We start from the raw sequence: 23,617 nt of genomic DNA, 5'->3' as shown, positions 1-23,617 counted from the left end.
GACAAATCCGAACGACAGTCCAGCGCGCAACCCGCACGACCAGGTTTGCGCAGCCAAGAAGTGAGGTTGGTTTCGAGGCTTACACAGCCCCTCCCCCTGCCCCCCCCCCCGATAAATTATGGATTTTAAGCCAATAACCATGGAAAGCACCTTCTCTGCTAATTAAGTTGATTTCTACTTAGCAGCTAGTGCTAACGTGAGGTAAAACATCTCTGCGTTAATAAAGTTATAGCAATGGGAGACAGGGTAAAGGAAGGTACTCCTTTCAGACATTGCGATCTATGAGGGCAGATGATGTAAAGCTCATCTGTTTCTGTGCCTGACGATTATGTGGTCATCACAACGACCAACAGCCTTGACTTTCATTACGTATGTCAGGTACTCAGTGGGTCCTTAAAATTAAGATTCGAATTCGTTTCGGACGATCAACGCTTTACCTTCCAGCCATGACCCCCCGCCCCTAAAATAAATTAATTTGTTCATGCTAATAATGTACCAAAAATTAAGACGCGTTAATTCAACGACTTAAAAAAAAACAATATGTAGTTTTATGTTACTCTTATAATCATTGACAGTCTAGCAGTAAGCATCAGGACAAGGATATATCCTTCACATAATATATATATATATATATATATATATATATATATATATATATATATATATATATATATATATAACTATTGAGACGGCTGTGCTGAGCGCGTACCACCACACAAACAAGCAGCCATATTTTTTTTTGGTAGATACTACAGGTAAAAGGAGGATGTCAGTCTTTCAAAAACATTACAAGACGCCTAACCTAAAAGACAGGTTTGACATTAGACGCCTCTCCGGTGAAAACTGAACTCTCTGATTTTGTTTGTTTGTTTGTAAAATGTTTTACGTTTTAGATGTTCCTTCAGATTTGAAAATAATTACATCCTAGCCCAAGACTCTCGCAGTACGACGGGGGACGGCAGTGGACAGGGTTCGAACCCGGGACTATCGAGACTACCGAAAGACAGTCCAGGGCGCATACCGCACGATCAGGCAGCCATCCTACCTGGAAAGGACTCTTACAGTAAATATCCAAAGATTATCTGGCTCTAGATATGAAGCGTTTCTATAAACTTCCGTGAACTGTACACTGCATGCATGGATCAAATAACAAATGAGGAAGTATGTAAGGAAAAAGAGTCATAAACATTAAATGCCCTCCTAACACGTTTTGATCAGACTGGTCATATAAAGATAAAAAACTGTAATACTGTCACGTGATTAGATCAAACGTCCTTTCCAAAGCTGGTCTTATAGAACACAATGCCAGATAGAAGGGAGCCATAAATAAGCAAAAGAAACAATGGGTGAATCACATTAAAGTCTGAACATGCTTACCTTCCCATGCTCAGTGAGATAAGTCACAAATGACGTAAACTCGTAAAGCATTGAGTCGATACTTGCATTATGTGGCAACACAACAACCCCCTTCTTGCACTAGGTCACGAGATAGAAACAGCAGACAACTACATCGTGAATCACGAACGTTTAACGAGTTTTACTTGGCCTATCTAGTTTGTAATAGACCTGTAACTGAGTAGACTACAGATAAGCATAAAAACAAAAATGAATTATGATTATACGGAGACTTTGCAAAAGTGCTAAAAAAAATATTAAATGAATGCTAATACTGACATTATATATTGCCACAAACTGCCTTTATAAACGGGGAGGCTGTGAAGGTTGTTGTGTAATCGCTGGCGAGCCTTAGTTCAGAATCTGGCGACAGGAACCCGTGAACATCTATCATTGTAGCACAAGCACACTTTCCAAGGAGACTCAACTCTTGCGGATAGTTAATAAATAAACAATGTATTGAACTATTGTCAATTGTGACATATGTTAAAACGTCTGTTTTGGAAAATGCCATATCAGCAAATGCCAACCTAGATGACGAGGTAGACTTCCGTGTTGGACGTGTCAATGCTGCTTTTGTCAGACTTAAGAACAAGTATGGCAACGTAGACCATTCAGCATATCCACAAAACTGAAAGTGATATAGTCCCTTCACTCTTATATGCATCAGAGTCATGGACCTTATATTACCGCCACATCATAAGACTAAGCTTCTCCCATCTAAGAAAAATTCAGCAGGTGAACTGACCAGACGGTTGTCACATATGAACAATATCAACGCAAAAGCTAAAAGGTCCCTATTCGATGGGTGGGACATGTAGCCGTTTACTGGAATGCGTTCTCAGGTGAGGGGGGGGGGGCTAAACACAAGCGTTAGAACGAGCCCTTAAGAGCTCACTCAAGGAGTGTGATATTGACATTTACAGCTGGGAAACACTTCGATCGCTCCTCATTACGTGAAGAATCTCAAAATATGAGGCAAGGAGAGTAACCAGCATGAAAGAACGCAGAGCCAACAAAAGGATGATAGAAGAAGCAGGTATATTAGCAGTGTCATGTATGTGGCCGGCTTTTTAAAGCGAGGATTGGACTTTACAGTCCTCTTCGAGTTTATTAGAAATGAAAAATGTGCTCATCTTCGACGACAAAGGAGAGTATATATATATATATATATATATATATATATATATATATATATATATATATTATTGCATTATTGAAAATATTTACAAGATAATTCATGTGCATCATCAGATCAATCCAATTACAGCGCACAACTCAAACTACCTAGCTGATAAAGGAAAAACTCTCTTACTATAACAAAATCCTATCACAAGCCCTAACTTCTAACTCCAACAACTCTCGACTCTCTCATAGAGCTATGTCCAACTCTGACTAACTCTCTCATAGCACTATCTCCAACTTTGACTAACTCTCTCATAGCACTATCTCCAACTTTGACTAACTCACTCATAGCACTATCTCCAACTTTGACTAACTCTCTCATAGCACTATCTCCAACTTTGACTAACTCTCTCATAGCACTATCTCCAACTTTGACTAACTCTCTCATAGCACTATCTCCAACTCTGACTAACTCTCTCATAGAACTATCTCCAACTCTGACTAACTCTCTCATAGAACTATCTCCAACTCTGACTAACTCTCTCAAAGCACTATCTCCCCCTTGCCACTCCCAAAAATCAATGCAATATTAAGTGCACTGCAAATACTTATTTCATGAAATAAACAAAATGAAACATGTGAGCAAATTATTTAACTGTACACGTTGTTAAGTTTATCCGTGTGACCCGTGCCTCCCTACCGTCATCAAACAAAAACTGCAAACTTCAAATTAGGCTGCCGAAACTGTCAATAACTTTGCTAATAAATTGCTTCTCGTCGCCATGGACACACTGGCGATGAACACTTATCGTTTATGAAGAAACTAACGAATTAAGATACGGAATGTAAAGCCGTATGCTGTAATAACTCCCCCAAAAGAGTACTTCAGCATGGTCAAGCTGGATTTTGATTAAGTCATTAATGTAACCACTGATTTGCTGTTGATTGGCCACAATGTTAAGTTGGGCAGACTACAAAATCAGGAAAACAGGTTCAAGAACAAATGAATAATTAATGGCAATTAAAAAAAAATCAGAAACACAAGTTATGCATGTTTTTGGTTACACCTGTACAGTTTGGCTGGTTTCACTTGCAGCCATTATTTTAAGATCCGCCCTAACAGTCAAAGATCTTCTCAAAATTGTGACTGAAACCGGATTTGTATTTCTCAGTCCATTGTGTCTCACACAAAAGAGGTTAATTTAGCACAAACACTGTTTACACTGTACATGATGTATTCGCTGGTGTTAGACACCAGTGCTTCTGTCTAAACAACGGGTACAAATACCAATCAATTGTCGAGGGGAAAATACAAGCAAACAAAAAAAAATAAATCATATTCTAGGCCTTATCTAAATATAGAAAACTATAACTATATAAACTATAATTATACGCAGATAAAAACATATCGCCACGACTATAGTATATTCAATCGCAAACCTATATAAAGCTCACATGGTCAGACATGAACTACAGATTCACAAATTCTAGTTTCTTTCAATAATACCATATCCTTCTAACTGAACTTCAGTGGAAGCACTACTAGTTGCGTTGCTACTTTGTGAAAGTAATATGAAGGTGTCAAAAAAAATGGCCTAAAATTGGGCTACTCAGAATTCAGAGGGATGCATGCAGATGGTCGGTGATCAATACCCGATAAGCCTAGGCTACACTACTGCAATATTAACTTATTTTACAACTGTACTAGTCACTAGTGGAAGCACTGCTTGTTCAGTTGCTACTTAGATTTTAATTGATTTGAAAGTACAACAAAAAAAGGCTAGAATTCGGCTATTCAGAATCGGGTGTGTGTACCACATTGCTTCCCCCCCCCCTTGGAGGCGCCCATGAGTCAAAACCCTATCCCCAACTTTGACTAACTCTCTCAAAGCCATATCTCCAACACTGTCTCTTTCAATCTTCTGTCACCCACTCCATTTTCAAACCTTACACACCTCATATACCTCTACACCCATTCTAGTGGACTTGTTGACCAGGATCTCACCCCGCCGTGGTACCAAACATTGTTTGTGAAAATATTTTAAGATTCTATATCTGTTAACAGAATTGTAAAACTCTGCGTCCCTGTATCTAATGAGTCTGATTATCATATTCATTTCTTTCAAAAAGTTGCCACTAAGAAATTTAAGAATTCGCCGATTTATTTTCCAATTATTAAGGCATTGTTTTCGAGTACAAATATTAAAGATGAGTGCAGTGTTTAACAGGACAACGCAGACCCAGTTGCGACCTACATATTTGTCATACCTGGTCAAAGACGTTGTCAACCTGGGGTCTTTATTTTTTTCTTTTCTATCGCCTTGAAATGCTCTCTTTGCGTTTCACATATGTGTCAAGCAACATTTATAATAGTTCTACAGGTGTCTATATTAGACGACAGTTGCAGCCATTTTTTTTTTCTAATACGGTGATGGTGAAATGTCGTCTGAATCGATCTTTATAGCGCTTTAGGGTGGCATTTTAATTACGCCGTCTTCCTTTATTAAACTGACCAAAAATAATCGCTTTTTGCATGTGGTTCTTGCCTTTACAGGATGCGGGTCTGAGCCAAAGTAGTTGTAAAATAGAGTAATAGAATAATTCACTTATCTTATCTTCTATAAAAACAATAGACCATACCACAAAAAGAAGAATATTTTTCGTCCTACACGTTTCCTTAGGCCAATCTAGCCATGCAAGTCAATCAATGACTTACACTAAAATGATTGGTTTTCCTGGCTGACTCAGGCAACCAATTCCATGCTCTAATTGCACTTGGGAAGAAGAAGTTGCATGCCCGTAATAACATATTTCATATTGAAAGTAAAATAAGGAAAAAAATAAGATTATTTGTGCAACAAAGTGAATTATTTATTATGCATATTTGTGTAAAAAAAATTATATGTTCTATAAGTCAGAAGAGCTATTTTAAACAATGTTATAAATTATAAATTAAAGACTTTACTTCAAACGAGAAGATAATTAATCGTTTATCGTTAATAATTTTTTTTTTATTACATTTTACAAATATGGAGCAGTCCATTGTCAATATTTAAATTTTTTACTTATTCAATTTTGTACCAAAAGTTAAAATCATATTTTTATAGCTTTTAATTATTTTTTTTTCGATGATACGTTTAAAACAATAACTAGAAGAATAAATGTGCAAATCCAAAGCCGTGCCGGGTACATGACATTTAAAGTTGGGTCGTAAAATAGGTTACAATAGGTGATACCAAATGTAAAAAAAAAAAATATTGAACAGCTGCCAATTTAAAACACGCTCTTCCTGCATAAGACTTAGGTATCGGGAGATTTAGAAATAGTAAGCCTATATAAACTCTTTAGTTCCGTGTTCTTATAAGTTCTTAAATTGACTATCTAGGCGTTTAATAATACGAAGTATTGGATACAATACTTAATACTAATAGTGTGCATTTTATCTTAGAGAAATAAATGTAGGCTATACGAATGTAGATCTAGCTAATATTACTATTTTTTTATTTGTAAATTCTATTAGAGATGCTTTAATATTTTTATTCGAATTCAAATATTTTTTTCCAATGTTGTCACGTTATAAAAAGTTTGTGCCAATAAATGTATCTGCTAGCAACAGATTTCAATACAATATAGCCTGTAGAGATATACGACATTTTATTCTTAAAAATATAATCATTTTTTTTTTATATATCCAGCTACTAAAGATGGATGCAGAGAAACACTAAGCATGGCTAGCAAAATGCAAATACATATTGCTGTGATTGTTGCGTTCTACGCTTTATTGTTAAACCAATACACACTTTGTCAGTTTGTTGGTAAGTTAAAGTTGTATTCATTTTTGCCATTATCGTTGCTGTAATCTTTTCCCAATGTCCCTTGTACCCTTCTCTTAGTAATAAAAGACGTCCAACAAAAGGAGGACATGCCCTCCTTTTGAAGGTCGTATCCTCAGTTTGGCAGGCATTGGCGAGGGGGTGAAAATGTCCGGCATTTCCTCTATTGAAAACTGTTATAGCATCTCAAGCAATTTAATTCATTTCTTCTTATGTTCAGGTTTAAACACAAACTAACTTAAAAGTGATTTATTGTCATAAATAATGTACTTATGGGATATTGATGCTAACCATGTTGATTAGTTTTTCTTCGAAACCTACTTCAAGCCAATTATTCTTCTGAAAAAGCGTATTCTCTGATAACGCATAATAACCTAACTGGATAAATATTGATCTACTCTTATTTAATAAGTGAGAGGCATTTTTGTCTAAAGAAAATGTTTAGTTATGTGCTGTTTTTTTTTCTGAAAAATATAAATAGTTAGGTATAATATATTATTTATTAGTTTTAAAGAAAAATTCCCCTTTCAGATCTTGCGATGAGGCAGATGGTGTAAAGGTCGTCTGTTTCTCTGGCTAACGGTTAACGAGTGTGTCATGCGGCCAGCACAACGATCAACCGCCTTTGCTTTCCCAAATCATGTCAGCTATCCATTATAGTTTTTTCTAGACTCAAGGGCGTCTTTGAAATCCCGACATTAAAAATTCCAGTCTTCAGTGAGATTCGAACCAGAGACCAGTCGTTTCGGAAGCCAAGCGCTTTACCACTCAGCCACCAGACACCATTTATAAGTTATACAGCCTACATGTTTCATCAACTGACTTTTAAGCAAGGGATTTTTTAAAAGTTTACTTTGTCTTTTGTCTTTGATGAAAACAAAATTTAACTTTTTATTTCAGACTGTGGTGGTGATTTGTCTGACCAGGCAGGGGTGATAACATCTCCAAAGTTTCCAAGCAGCTACCCAGATAATTCTTTATGTCAATGGCATATCACTGTAGCAGAAAACCAGGTCATCAGTCTAAGGTAGGTTACAAACTCGTAATAAGTTTAGAACTTAAAAATTAATTTACAATTTTAAAACTTCACAATTCTTGCTTTAAATTTTTCAATATAACAAACTATGAAATTGATTTCGCAAGATTAGGTAATTGACACTGTTATCATCTGTACACGGCTCTACGCGGTTATATTGAAACATAACGACTTCGACCTCTGCAGATCGATAATAAAAACTAATGAACACGTAACAGTACTATTAAATAAAATAGGTCAACACAAAAACTCCAGCTATCGAAGAAAGAACAAGTTTGTTTTTTTTTAAAAAGCAGTCACATCAAAAGCACCCTTTTTTTTTTCACTTCATGAAACCTACTAATTTAGTCTTTCACAAACCCCACACTTGTCATACATAAAATTCAAGACAGTCAATCCACATTATGTGCATAGTGTTCACCAGTCATACCCTGGAAATATATATTCATGGGCACATTACTCTTTTATATGTAATTAACAGCCAAATTTATACATTGAATTTCACCTTACAGGTTTTTAACCGTTCAAGATCCATATATAATATATATTCATGGGCACATTACTCTTTTATATGTAATTAACAGCCAAATCTATACATTGAATTTCACCTTACAGGTTTTTAACCGTTCAAGATCCATATATAATATATATTCATGGGCACATTACTCTTTTATATGTAATTAACAGCCAAATCTATACATTGAATTTCACCTTACAGGTTTTTAACCGTTCAAGATCCATATATATATATATACATTAGAAAGATTTATCCAAACGAATTTCCCGAAGTTCAGTTTTTTAATTAATGTATTTGTCTATATCTATCAATGTCCACTAAAGGTTTTATTTTAACCGGCCACCGAAAAGGAAAAGCTGCTACTAGTATTGTGTGGTCTAACCTTTCGGCTACTTTTAATCTTTTCAAAGTGAACCATTTTGTTTTTATTTGCAAATCTTTGTTGTTGTTTATTCACGAAAACAAAGTACTTTTTAAGTGTGAAAAACAAATATTTTTATTATTTTAACATTTATGCAGTTTTGACATTTCCTATAAATGTTTTATTTAAATATTACTGTTCCCTAAATTCTTCTCCAAAAAAAGCGCAAAATAGCCTACTATTGGCACAGATGAAAAATCCTTTTTTTTTTTCAAGAATTCTTTCTTTCAATTAAAATTTTCTAGGTCAATCTAGTCATGCATGTTTATCAATTACTTAAATTCTGCGAAGTCATTTGATTTTCTGGCTGGCTCAGGCAACTCATTCCATGCTCCAATAGCAATAGGGAAGAAGGAGCATTTGTACAAATTTTCTTAGCATATGGAACAAGAAATGTGCCTTTGTGTCTTTCTGGGTATTTTATTAGGTTTTGTTTTTGTATTTGTATTTATGTAAAATGGTATTGTATCTAATCTCGTGGTTGGTGCTCAAACTTCAGAGGTCGTCTCTTTTGTAGGGCCCAAGTGGATTAATAGGAAAAACCAAATGTGATCTTTTACTTGAGAATTTTTTATTAGCGGCCCCCGAAATGGGAAAAGTCGCTATTAGTTTTGTGTGGCCAATTCTGTCCGTCCGTCCTGTTTAGATCTCTGACTACGTCTACTCCAATATATTAATCGAAATTGTTGGGAAGAAGTAGGTATCTTGGAGCAGTGGCGTCATTGAGGGGGGGGGGCGAGGGTGCGGTCCACACAGGTCTAAACCATTTTGGGGGTGACAACCAAGTTGGAAAAATTATAACTTGGCAAAAGCAGACACATTGAAAAAGATAATAATGAAATCTCGAGATATATCTTGGAGCATTGGCGTCACTAGGGGGTGAGGGGATGAGAGGTGCGGTCCGCACCAGTCGACACCATTATGGGGGAGACAACCAAGTTGAAAAAACTATAACTCAGTAAAAGCAGAAACAAGGGAAAATATAATAATAAAATCTCTAGATATATGCCCAAATATGCCTTGACACACCTAGATGGCAGTTGAAGTGTAAATGATACAGCACAACGTTATACCATTTAAAGTATAACAAAAGAAACCTGTTCATAAGTCTTTTTATAATTTTAATTAAGTATTATTGTAAAATGTGCAATAACAATTGAATAAAGGTAATTAACATTGTGATTTTACATTTGAGTAAAAATCAATAAAAGTAGGTAATCAGCTCACACTGTATCGGGAGGTTTCTATGCTGATCTTAGGTGATCAGTTAACGCTACTCTGCTTATTCCAGAAGAGTTAGAAGAGTCTTATCAAAGACGACGTGTTGCACTGTTTGCGTTTATGTGAAAAATAACGCCAAATTTCATTAAACGATCAAAACATTGGTGAATTTGATGGGGGTCGCCTCTGAATTTGTGTGATAACACAAACTCTCTTTGTAATCTTGTTTGCGAATAATTAAGATCTGATCATTATGCTCTGTAAAAGGCCTATCAAACTTGTGACTGTTGAAAGTCTGACTTCATATATAATCTTGCCTGTTTAGTTGATATAGCTACAATATACGGTTAATTATTTTCAGAAGCAGAACACCAACACCTAATTGCTGATTGCCCAGAAAAAGCAACAAATGTAAATGGTTTGATGTAATAAGTGATACGAAATAAAAAGATGTAAAGCAATCCAAGAATGTTTTCCAAAAGTGGAAGCGATAAATATGTCATAACCCCGCAGTGAACACTGAGCAACAAACTTGTTTTTACAACGCTTATATCAACTCATTCTGTCTGTCTGTCTGGTAAAAAGTTTGCACACGTTATTTCTCCACCACCCAATTTCGAATCAAGCTAAAACTTTGCAGAATTATTTCTTTTACCTGACAATACAAGAATACATTTAAAAAAAAACAACAGTTAACTTGTAAATACTTATTTTGTTTGGTATCTTGAACTTGAGACGTTTGCCTGTTGGTTTGAGAAGCCTTAAGAAAGCTTTAGGTCATGAGTTCAAATTTAGGGCGTTCACCTTATTTTTTAAAAAATACATTTAAAAAACGATCACGCAGATACCCTGTTCTTCCCCCCCCCCCCAACAGCCTCCTTTCCAATTGGTCCAGACAAGTGATATGATCATAGGATCAATGAGTATTGAGAAAGCTCTCTCTCTCTCTGTGGCATTTTACGTCTCGAGAGACGATCTTTTCCCTTTGCAACTTCTTGTGTGACTAAAGAGGCCAATCCTTGATACACAGCTGCGATCGCAGGTTGGGCATATATAATCACCAGGCGCCGTTGCATTTTCACCCTTCTTTCTGCTTCTGTTGTGTATGACATCTGCAATCTGTGACCCTTCCTTTATGCTCTCTCTCCATGTGGATCTGTCCAGTGCCACCTCTTCCCTGTTGCCAGTGTCAATTTTGAAGAGCTTCATGTCGCGTTTGCATACATCCGTATAACGTAAAAGTGGACGACCAGCGGCTCTCCTGCCTTCTATTAGATCGCCATACAGGATGTCCTGTGGAAGTCGACCTACTGGCATTCTACGAACGTGGCCAAGCCAGCCTAGGCGTCTGCTGCTGATAACAGAGCGGATGTCCTGGCATCCTGCTCTTTGTAGCACTTCCTCATTGGTTATCTTATCTTGCCACCTTATTTTAAAGATCCGCCTTAGGCATCGGAGGTGGAAAGCTAAAAGCATGAAATTGCGCTAATCGCACAGATTTACTATTTTATTCGAGATCTATTACAAATTTAATTACAATATTGATCGAAACTAATTGATACAAATACGCTTAATGTAAAGCTTTTTTTAAAAAGTATTTTATATATTTTTTTGTTGTTTTTCTCTATCAACAGATTTAGTCGCTTAGACTTAGATAGATACGGGGATCAAAACTGTATGGATTCTGTCACATTCTTTGATGGATCCAGTCAACAATATCCACGGATAGGCGAGATATACTGTGGTTACAGTAATGAAGAAAGCACACTGAATATTCTAATTCGATCTACTGGCAATACCATGACAGTAGTTTTTACATCTGACAGCTCAGGCTCAAGAACTGGGTTCAGTGCTTCATACAGAGCCATTGGTCAGTATGGTAACACATTGAAGAATATATGGATCTATTAATATATCTAGCAGTCATTTTCTGCTTTATCTGTATGTGTAGATGCAAACATACATACACACGCGTACATACACACTCACGCACGCGTGTACGCGCGCACACGCACAAAAACACAAACACACATAGGCCTACATACAAACATACTTAATTAATACTTAATCCTTTTTCATTATGTTATGTTTCACGAACGGGTAGATGAAAGAAATAATATGAAAACGTTACTAACAGGCCTAAAACGACTTCTTTTTTAAATTACAAAGCTTATATCAACTTACTCTGTCTGTCCGGTAAAAGTTTGTACACGTCATTTCTCCCACACCCAAATATGGATCAAGGTAAAATGTTCCACAATTACTTATTTTAGCTAACAATACAAGAACCAATTCATTTAAAAAAAAAAACAAATTAGTTAATTAACTATTGGTAATTAATTCGTTTGTTTGGCATTTCGAATAAGGGAAAGAAATTGTACTTGAATGATATGGTGATATAAGTTGAATAAGCCCCCTTTATACTTTGTAGGTCGCCGCTTTAAAGTTTGAAACTGACAATGAATAACTTTTAAAAAAAAAACACTTCTATTTTAATAACTGATTTGCTGGCAGAGGAACTTCTATATTACCTTGAGGAGACTGAGGAAAATTTAGCCCTCGACTTTGAATTCAGGTCGCTCACTTTTTTTTTATATAAATGCATTTAAAAAGCATGGCTGAGTGGTAAGTGCCTGGCTTCCGAACCTGGGGTCCTGTGTTGGCATCTCAGTGAAGACTTGGATTTTATATTTCGGAAGGTTTTGGGCGCCTAATTCTAATGGGTAGGCCTACCTAACTTTAGATCGAAAGGTCTGAAAGGGAAAATTTACTTACTATTTAAAAAGCGATCACCCAGATATCCCCTTCTTTCTCCCCCTACCCCTTCCCAACTAGTGCAGACAAGTGATAGGATCATAGCGCACCGAGAAAGCTAAAAGTTGAAATTGCCCTAACAATTGATACAAATATTTCTAATCGCGCAGATTTATTATTGTTTGTCTAGATCTATTACAAATTTAATTACATGACTGATCCAAGCTAATTGATGCAACTACGTTTAATATAAGATTTGTTTTTTTAATAGTATTTTTATGTTTTTCTTGTTTACAATGTCAATGAACAAACTGTTTTAAATTACTCTAGACTGTGAACCGTTCACTTATGGTTCTGAAACTTGTGACAGAAACTGCTCTTGCATCCAAGCGAATACTGATTACTGCCATAACATAAATGGGCATTGCATGTGTAATGCTAACTGGACAGGCCTGGACTGCTCACTCCTTGTTGACCACTGCCAAGATCCAAATATTTGCAGTGATCTTTACGACCAATGTGTTAACATTCCTGGAGGCTATGAGTGCAGGTGTAAACCTGGTTTAGCCAAAAACAGCACTGGGCAATGTGAAGGTAATGTTTCAACTTTGATACATATTTAAAAAATTCTCCTCTGATTTCAAAGTGATCTTTACGACAAATGTGTTAATATTCCTAGTGGCTCTGAGTACAGGTGTAAACATGGTTTAGCCAAAGACAGCACAGGGCTATACATATTTTTAAAATTTTCTTTTGTTTTCAAAGCAAAGTTACTTGAACTTTGTGTTTGGTCGTTTTTTAAAGCTACATCAATGCTATATTTATAAAACATCTTCGAAATTAGTTACACTTAGTACTAGCATGTTAATATGATGCCTCAAATATTAAAGGATACTTTTGACTACTACGCGACACAAAACAAACATTATAATAGATGATTAGGAAATATGTGCTAGTGTTTCTAGCAAGTGAAAATGTATATCTACATCTTATAAAAGATATTCCTAAAAGAAATTGAAAATATTGAAAATACAATTGGATAAAAAAGATTAAAAAGCATCAGTGCTCCATACAGTAAAAAAAAAAGTCTCGGAGCTAAAATTCAGGAACCACTTATCGTTCTCATGAGAATAGCCGCCATTGAGACTGTTATTCTTAAAAAAAGGACGGAAAAAGAACATTTAAAATAAGAAAACTTTCAATATTAAATTAACATAGTCTGTTACAAGTACCTCATTGATATTTTTCTCAAGAAAAATATGTTGGGCAAAATTGTCAGACCAGTTAATTGGCGTTTGGGTGCATCACAATTTGTAATTGTAATTCTGCTTTTCTTGTGTTGAAGAGCTCCAGAACTGCACCCAAAAACAGTGTTCTCATTACTGTGGCCTGTCTGAAACAAATCCAACAATAGAAACATGTTACTGTCCAAAGGGAATGAAGCTTACTAATGATACAACATGTGTTGGTAAGTAAATTATATTTCAAGCGAACACAGACTAATCAAATTCATAGTATCTAAAACAAATACGTATAGATGTATTTCATGATTTTGAAAACAGAGGGGGGAAAAGGCAAATTTGTAAACTGTGATGGCCTTGTTCAGGCTGTCTTGAGGTCAACTATAGATGACTGTTGAATTTCAATCAATTACTCTGCAAGCGTTTGAGTTTTATTGTTCGGGTGTATTCAATGTAGTTGATCAACAATACAGAATAAACAAGACATCTATTTAACTAGTGAAGAGATGCGGTTAACACTGATGAACAATTCATAAGATATTTATTCTAAGAAAAAGGCCACATTAAAAGTCTCTGTCAACTAAACACGTCTTTACCCTAGAGAATTCTATCGCTAACTGATTTTTCCTGTCTCTAACCCAAAATATCCCAAGCGTCGCTAGTCCCGTTCAATATGCGTCTTCTATGGTGCGTCTCTAACTAACTAATACTATAAACTAGGGGCCTAACAGATTAATGTTTTCGCGCCTTTGCCATACACTATCTCATCTCATCTGTTCCTTGACTTTCGTCGTAGGGTGCTGCGACAGTTCGCCTTATAAAGTCCCTCTACTCTTTCCGGTCAGTAGTTTTGTTCTTAGTAGAATATAAAGAGAGTGAATATTAAATTATATCTATCAACTAAAAGGGGGCGCGGTAGCTGAGTGGTTAAGCGCTTGGCTTCCGAACCTGGGGTCCTGGGTTCAAATCTTGGCGAAGACTAGGATTTTAAATTTCATGATTTTTAGGGCCCCTTTGGGTTTACCCAACTCTTTAGTTGGGGAAATTAAAAGCGGTTTATCCTTGTGCCGACCACATGACACCCTGCCTGGTTGTTAACCGTTGGTTAAAGACACATATGGCCTTAACAAGAATCTGCCCTTTCATCATCATTATCATCAAACTCCATTTGACTGAGGGCTTGGGAGGCTTAAATTCTCTCTTGCAAAAGCCCTGGACAGAAACCCTGCTGTCTTGCGTAATGCGTATATGTCACCATACAGGTCGAGAATTTTGGGTTTCCTAGACCTGTGGAGGCGGAGATCAGCAAGTCTGGGGCAGTCAAACAGAATATGAGGCATGGTTTCCTCTTCTTCCCCGCAGCGGGGGCACCGCGAATCAAAATTTGGCCATAGCCGTGAGAAATATGAGCCAACAGGACAGTGGCCTATCCCTCACTGTGCTATAATAGCTTGCTCAAGCCTAGACAGCCTCCACCACGGGGAAGTGCGGTCAGGGCGCCTCATGCGCTCCCAGACTCCACGGGCTTTTTGGGACTTGTCCCAGCAATCAAACCACCTTTCCATTTCTGTTTCTTGAATTATAGCCAGGGCATGCCCTATAGATCGCAATGTCTAAAGGGGTAACTTTACTTTTACTTTAACTAAACACATTAATAGGTATCTCTTAAGGTAACTTTTTTGTGTCCAGATTGTTCTGACTGGTACTACGGAGATGACTGCGCCCACCAGACTCTGTGTAATCCATCCAGGACTGAATCATACAACAAAACCAATGGCCTATGTCACTGTTTCCTGAACTGGCAATCCACTTACTGTGAAGAAGATGTTGATGAGTGCAGGCTTATAAAGAAGCCTTGTGTCCTGGAGATAGATCATGCCAGTTGTTATAATACTTTTGGATCGTTTGAATGTCGATGTTCTCCAGGTTATGAGCCAGTGAACGAAACAACATGTGATGGTAAATGTCTTAAAAAATCACATTTAACCTTCAATTTACTATTCTCTGTTAACATTTTTCTTAGTTCGTCCTTCCCAAACTTTTTATTATTACAAAAATAAAATAAATTCCTCCTATTAGCTTGCAAACTCTTCATGGGTTCAAAAAGTAAAAAAAAATAACAACGTGGAAACTGGAAAATTGACAGGTATTAGGAGAATTGTTGGAATGATTTTTAAAGAAATTTGACAGTTTATGTATAATTTTTAAAGTAACTCCTTAATTGGCCACACAAAGAAAATTCTGGTTTAACTGTTATAATTTTTTCAAAATATAATAATGTTAAAATTAAATTTGGCATGCGTCTTTTTATTTTGAATTCCGCTTCAGCGGAAATTCCCGCAATCGACTAACATGTTTCTTTGTTCTCAATTAAAGAGTAGAAAAAATGAATAGACGTGCATGTATATTTTGCGCACCGTCTTATGCAGAAATCATTAGCGGAACTGTTTATAGAACTTGATTGTGCAAAGCTCACTGGAAAGACTTTCTGCAAAAGCCCTGGAAACCCTGCTGTTCTGCACAGTGTATGTATGTCACCATGCAGGTCAAGAATTAGTGGTTTCCCAGACCTGTCGAGATTAGCAATGGTCAAAAAGTTTTAGTTTTTGTTTTTTTCAGTTGCCAGCATTTCATCCTGGATCCCGATTGCTGTTGTGATTCTGTCTCTAATCTCCTCGTTTGAGATGCGGTCTTTATAGTGGATACTTAGGATTTTCCCCATAGAAACTCTATTCCATTGCTAGGATCTGCTTTAATTCTGAAGTTAGCGTCTAAGATTCGCAAATATGTGTCCATTACCAAGGATCAAATCAGTCTGATACTATTATCGGGTGCTATGTCTACTTCTGCGAATTAATCCATTAGTTATTGAATTTGAATTTTATTGTGTGTACATCGTGTGTTCCCTGGTTTTATGATTTTAACTTGGGAAATTAAATTTTTCTTTTGTATTCTATTTCCAAAAGAGTTCTGATGGTTCTTCACAAATGCTGCAATACTCGACATACAATGGAGGCAGGGTCATAATATATAACTTCTGAGAGAACTAAGATTTTAACGACGCAAAACCATGGTATTATTACATGGTATTACTACATAAACAACGATATGCAAATGTACATTTCCTTATCAGATGCTACATTCTTCTATTTACTCAGAATGCGGAAAAATTTTGACAGCAACTTTAGGAACAATTAATTCCACCACTCGTTTAGCTGATCACAAAGTTAGCCAAGACTGCAACTGGACAATATCCGCTCCAGTGGGACATGTCATTTCTTTAAGGTAAAGAAGAGTGTTTTTCTATGTCTAAAATGCGACGTACGCTCCTAACTGTATATAACTGGGTTTTAGGGGTGTAGATGCGACCCTAAGAGTAAATTTGTGGAACACTGGTCTTTTAACTATAAAGGTGCCGGTGGGCTGTGTGCGATTTTAGATAATAGGCTCGGTGTGGATATATGTGACGCCGCACAATGTTAATGGTAGGATGCCAGATAGTAGTTAGTTTTACATTGTTTACAAAAGGAAACTAAACAAGCGGTTCTAAACCTTTTAGCTCGGCGACCCCTTTTTACTATTTCCCTCCATGTGCCGACCCCAAACCTTAAATACTGTAAAGTAACTGCGCTTTTGATAAAATTATAAAAATCGTAATCATAATGAGGATATAAGTTTTGCCAAAAGCTTTATGTTTAATTACGATATAATTTGAAATTACATTTTGTCTAAAATGTATTTCTGCTTGTAATTACATTTTTAAAAAAGATTACAAAGAGAGTTTATGTTGCCACACAAACTCAGAGGCGTCCCCCGTGGGAGACGGATCCATGTCGGATCGCATATTCGCAAGGAATATTCAAGACGTGATTTTGTTCTGATTGTTAAAAGTAATAATGTTTCAAAGATACATTTGGCGTTGTAAAAAAAATAATTTTTAATGTAAAATCTCCCGCTGGTCGACGGAGGATGGCATCGAGCAGTGTATGAAACCGAGACCGTAGAGATAATAAGTTCTGCGCGCTAACCGCACGACCAGGCATTGATCTTAACCTAATGACAAACTGGTTACAAACTAATAGCCTATTACGGAATGACAACTAGCCGATATGTACAATATATCAGAAGAGCGATTTTGATAATATTTTGGTATTTAGCATTTTCATTTAAATGAAACTAGAATGAGGATGTAGATCTAACTAAATTAAACCTCTAATTTAGCACTCTCAATACAATATCTATATCTGCTAGATCTAGATATAAAATATTTATTTGGGATCTAGTCTAAATCATGGCTGTCTGATAGTGCGGTTTGCGCGCTGGACTGTCGTTCGGATTCATCGATGGTCCCAGGTTCAAACTCTGCCCACTCCCATCCCCCGTCGTCCTGCGGGAGTTTTGGACTACAACTCTGCAGGAGCATCCAAAACATGTAAAACAACAAACATTCTAAACTAGACCAAGAAATTCTAGATCTAGATTCTACAATGATTTTAATTAGAACTTAAATCTAAATCGAGTTTTAAAAATCTAGCTCTAGTGTAAAAAAAATCTAGATCTAGTGTAAAAAATCTAGATTTGATCTAAATCTAGCTATTATGTCTTTTTAAAATTCGAGTCACATTACGAAGTTCAATAAACATTACTACCGAGTTGTTTTAGCATTTAAAGAATTTATTCCATATGACGTCAAAGGAAAAAAAACACTACGTCACACGGCCTAGTTAGACTAAAAAAAATCATCTATACGAGCAGCTTGTTGAGGGTTCATAGACATTGGTGCACCGAGTGATTTCTTTTAGCATTTCATTTAAAGAATTAACTCCATATGACGTCAAAGGAAAAAAATCCACTATGTCACACGGCCTAGTTAGACTAAAAAATGTCTTCTATACGAGCACCTTCTCGAGGGTTCATAGACATTGGTGCACCGAGTGAGTTCTTTTAGCATTTCATTTGATGTGCTAGTCAGTCTGTCTGTCCGTCATGTTAATAGCGAGGAAAAAAAAGACTAAAAGCTATTGAAAATCTGATTAAAATTTAATTTCCCTTCCGAAATATCGCATTAGTTTTAAGTTTCTATAATATATGTTTATATATTTATAGTGAGAGAAAATAAGAATTCCAGATTAATCAAATGCCGTTAATTAAATTTGTGGGATTGTCTGTTATGAAAATTAGATGTACCATAGCCTTATGGAGAGATTTTCAAATCATTCTTTGGTGTTAGGAAGTTGTTTTCCTTAACAATCAGAACATAATATTAACGATAATTAGATTTTCTAAAGTTTTAGCTAGAAAGTTAAATGTAGTGTAAGAGAAAAGTGCGATTTTACATAGAGTTAAAATATTTTTCATTAAAAATCCGGAACAACCAATTTTTGTAAATGAGAAAATTATTTGGTTTATTTATTAGAAGAGGGATTTCAAACATTTTAAGCTTTTTTAGATTTTTCATATAAAATACGGATTATTTTTGGCGACGATTTGTAAGAAAATTAAGGTAATGTAGGTCGATTTCTTTTTCGAAACAAAATCCGGAAAATTCTTTACTGATTAAACAATTTTTATTATGTTTCGGCAAGAAAATTAACTGTAAAATAAGTCTAAAAAGTGATTTTCAATAATCGTTACTAGTAAATTACTTTCTTATTTTAAAATCCTGAACAGCCTATTGTCAATATTTTTGAAAAAAATAAAGTCATTTGACATAAATTGTTTTAAGTTAAAAATTCGGAACAATTGATATTGATAAATAAACTATAGTGACGTAGTGTCAAAGAATATATGTGTAATATTAGTCAATTATGCGATTTCAAACAATAATTTGACATAATTTATTTTTTATAAAACAATATCCGGAACAACTTTATAGTTAATGAAATATAAATCAGTATAGATATTTTTATTTAGCATTTATATGCTATTTACATTAAAAAACCGGAACAATGTTATAAAGATCATGTATTTATTGCAACGTTTAAGTATGGAAATTAAATATAAGTTAGAAGAGCAAACAAATATTCGTTGGCATTGATTTGTTTTTCACAAAACATCCGGAACAATCTATTATAGATAAAACTATTGCAATATTTCTGAATGAAAAATGAAATGTCAAATCAGATTTACAATAGCCTTTAGTGTTATTTGTTAATCTAATCGTGACAGACAGATCGACCAACAGACAAAACGCACAAAAATAAGATTCTTTTATTCGGATGGGGGCACTACACAAAAAATAAATAAAATCTGATTTTTTAGAAAAAGTTTAAGGAATTGGTTTAGCACCATAACATGTTGCGACGTTACGTTACTGCACGAAAGTCGCTGCATAAAAAGTCCATTTTAAAAAATGTGCGTGATATTTACATACAAAGTGCATTATTAGCCTTTATAAACAAACAGAAATGTTTTCTTTTAATTTTAGAAGCTAGTTGATCAGAAAAAAAAACTTTAACTATTAATTATATTTGTTGTAAACATTTCTTGTACATTTTATAAATATATTTGTCTTAGTGATACTGAAAATACACAAAATTAGTTCATCTCTGTTAGCATATTATAACATTGCCTCCCTTACATTTACGTAATTGTTTTAGAATAGGTGTATTTTTATGAAAAAATCGCTTGCATAATTAATTTTATAAACTAAATGGTTTGCTTTTAGAAAACCAAAAGTAGCCGTTGCACCTAAACTTTTCAAGCCGCATTTAATGGCGAAATAATGTTTTTCATATCTCTTCTAGTTTTCGAGATCTGAGTGTGAAAGACGGACAGACGGACATTTTGCACAAACCTAAAAGCGGCTTTTTTCCCTTACGGGGGCCGCTATAAAACGTGTTGCTAGGATCCATTAATGATTACACTACATAGAGTTTAGTTACATTATGATACCAAATCAAATCATGTAGATATTTTTCAAAGATGGCTGTTAAGTCCAATTCTCGCTTTAAAAAGCCGCCACACACATGGCTTGGGTAATTGGCTATACCTTTTGTTGGTTCTGCGTTTTTTCATGATAGCCTCTTCCTTGCTTCGTATCTTGAGACTCCGACACTCACGTCTTCACGCCACGAGGAGCGATCGAGAGCTAGTGTTTCCAGTCGAGAATGTCAATATCATACTCTTTGAGGAAGCTCTTAAGGGTGTTTTTGTAACGCTGTGTTGACCCCATTGAGTGCGCTTTCCAGTACACATCTACCCATAAAGAAGTCATTTGGGAAAGGCGATTTTCTGGCATACGAACTGCATGTCCTCCCCATCGAAACTGGGATCTTATTGCAACTATTAAGAATGAAAACTAAACAAACTCATCATAACAGCCCACATACAACCAGGACCAGATGATATACTGAATTCTGGCCCAACACACAGATCCTCCACTCAATAAAATTGCCGTTGTTAAAAACTATTTCCAAGTCCAACTCATAACAAATAAACAAAACGTACACTCATCCTACACTCCATCCCAACTCTTACACAATGCACAGATCAATTTCCAATGCTAACCTTTGCTTTATACAAATGAGATCACTCTATTATTTTCAAATTATGTATCTCTATAACTTTGAACGTTTCTAGGATAAGTTCTTTGAAAATTAATATTTTTCCCCTTCTTCCTAACACGCACTAAAGTGGCTTTATGTGACAAAACATTTGATTGATCACTGTGTGGCTTAGTATTTTATTTACCGTGGTATGCGTCCTCTATTAAAATGTTTTATATCTTTCCAAATTTAAAAACAATTCATTATTTATTTTGGTTTCTTTTTTTAGCGGCCCCCGAAAGGGAAAAAGACGCTATTAGTTTTGTGTGGAATGTCCGTCCGTCCCGTTTAGATCTCGTAAACTAGAAAAAAATAGTGAAAATCCGACATCATAATATTTTAGACCATTCAAAAGTTCTGATGCAACGGCTACTTTTTTCTTTTCTGAAAGCGAAAAATCTAATTTTTAAAGTCACTTATACAAGCTGTTTTGTCATAAAAACACACCACTTTTACAACTACTCAGTATTAATAGTAAGAAACACGAGAGGCTCTTTATTGGGGGAGTTATACATTCACCATATTTTTTAACACATTTATACAAACGGTTGTAGATTTTTTGTCAAAAATATTATTTTTACATTTTTATTAAGTTATTTAAGTTCTGTTATACTAAGTACTATATTTACTCACAAAAAATGTTACTATTTTTTTCAAGAGAAAAAATCTATTTTGTATGCATATATGTTGGACATAATAAGTAGTTTTTCATATTATCGCGTGAACTGTAGTGCCAACCCAATACTATAAAGCACTTAACCGAACGAAAAAAAAATTACGGAATTTTTTTTTAGGAATAAGAGAGGAATAAGAGATTGGCCCTTTACAAAACTATTGGATCAATTAGATATTCATTATAAGTCATCAGTTAAGCCAGGTTCAGGTTTTTGAGAGATTACAGGAGGTGAAATTGCAGTACAATTTACGTTTGATAAAGCTAGCTAGTTATCAACGGATGGCGCACCAACCATGATTGGGATTAGAAATGGTGTTAGTGCAAAACATGCTTGCAAAGTTAGAGAAACATGCTAATTTTAAATTTGCTCATTTTAGTGCATCATTCACCAAGAAGCATTGTGCGCAAATCAGTTACAGTTCCAATATGTGTTAAGACCAGTTTCAAATACTATCAATTTTATCCGTGACCGTGGCTTAAATCATCGCCAATTTTCAATGTTTTCCTACTACACAAAAGTCCGCTGGCTCTCCTGAAATAAAGTAATGAAGAGAGATTTTTTGCATTGCGTGAGGAAATTGTATTGTTTCTGAACATAAAAGGTGAACCTGTTCTACATTTCCAAACTGCTGAAAGGGTTCAGGATTTGGCATTTGCACTTGATCTCACTGGTCAACTGCAAGACTTGAATTTGAAATTTCAAGGTAAAGACAAAATTGTCAAAACTGCGTGAAATGATGTGAAGTGCTTTCAAGCAAGGTTACAACTGTGAATAAATCAAAATCAAGAGAAAATCCTGTTCACTTCTCAACGTGTCAGGAACTAAAAAAGATTAAATACGACTGCAACATTTGCTAAATATGTCCTACGCCTGGAATCGTTATTAGATGCTTTCAATGACCGTTTTCGTGACTTCGTTTCATATCATCAAGAATTTTAGTTGTTTGTATCTCAATTCTCATTTACTCCTGAAAATGATGCTAATAATGTGCAACTAGTGCTGATAGACTTGCAGTCAGATTCTTTGTTGAAAGCGAAATATATAGAAGTGGCTGTGACAAAATGTGTACAGTTATTTACATGAACTGTACGTTGAATTGCAGAAATTTGCAGCCTTACTTCTAGCTATGTTTGCAACCACTTATCTCTATGAACAGCTTTTTTATAATGAAAGCTACAAAAACACCTCCCCGATCGAGATTATCTGATCAAAATTTGTCATCAGTGATGAAATAATCAGTGGCAAACAAACTTCAACCTGACATTAATAAACTTGTATCCCATAAAAGATGTCAAGCATCAGGGCAACGAAAATAATGCGTAGTGATAGAAATTTTTATTTAACAAAATTATAATAATAACTAAGGGACAGTTATTCCATTGATATTGTTATAAACCTGGTGGTGGCACAGATGGTGGTAGTGGTATGCGTGTAGTCAGCCGACGCAAAACGCCCCAGGCCAGCGCTAGACGAGCGGTCAACCGTGACGAGTTACGACGGTCGGCCGAGACGAATGTCAACATGATGGTTCGGGAAGGATCGACGTCGTGAACAGAGCTCAGGAGCGTCACGAGAGTTGTAGTCATCTGACCACCTAGAAACGTCGAGCGGCGTTCTGTCCGGTTCTAGAAGGCCAGTAGGGACCCTATACAAAGAGCCGAGGTGTCGCAGTCAAGACAGTTCAGAAAGCGGGTTCACGACAGGAGTTCAGAACACGGTCGACTACAGCACAGTTCAACGGTGTGGTTCTGTACGGAGCATTACGACGGTTCAGTGCGGAGTACTGTCAAGTACAGTTGAGACGAACGGCGTCTTGATCTTGGTCTGTGATCGAGTCCGACACAACGAGC

General features: G+C 35.8%; 1 protein-coding gene across 1 annotated transcript in view; it reads left to right on the top strand.

Annotated features, from left to right (window-relative positions):
* Positions 1–5,889: 5,889 nt before the first annotated feature.
* LOC106066737 (fibrillin-2-like) overlaps positions 5,890–23,617 on the top strand; it is a 66,465-nt gene continuing 48,737 nt past the window's right edge. The window contains exons 1-8 of the mRNA XM_056045471.1: positions 5,890–5,978; positions 6,216–6,335; positions 7,254–7,380; positions 11,183–11,418; positions 12,633–12,896; positions 13,648–13,770; positions 15,233–15,502; positions 16,702–16,828. Of these exons, the coding sequence (XP_055901446.1) occupies positions 6,248–6,335; positions 7,254–7,380; positions 11,183–11,418; positions 12,633–12,896; positions 13,648–13,770; positions 15,233–15,502; positions 16,702–16,828 (1,235 nt within the window). The 5' untranslated portion in view covers positions 5,890–5,978; positions 6,216–6,247. The remainder of the gene's footprint in view (positions 5,979–6,215; positions 6,336–7,253; positions 7,381–11,182; positions 11,419–12,632; positions 12,897–13,647; positions 13,771–15,232; positions 15,503–16,701; positions 16,829–23,617) is intronic.

The sequence above is a fragment of the Biomphalaria glabrata genome, chromosome 11 (genome assembly GCF_947242115.1).
Source record: "Biomphalaria glabrata chromosome 11, xgBioGlab47.1, whole genome shotgun sequence".
Classification (NCBI taxonomy): domain Eukaryota; kingdom Metazoa; phylum Mollusca; class Gastropoda; family Planorbidae; genus Biomphalaria; species Biomphalaria glabrata.
Note: the sequence above shows the minus strand (reverse complement) of the source record. Positions and strands in the feature narration are given on the sequence as shown.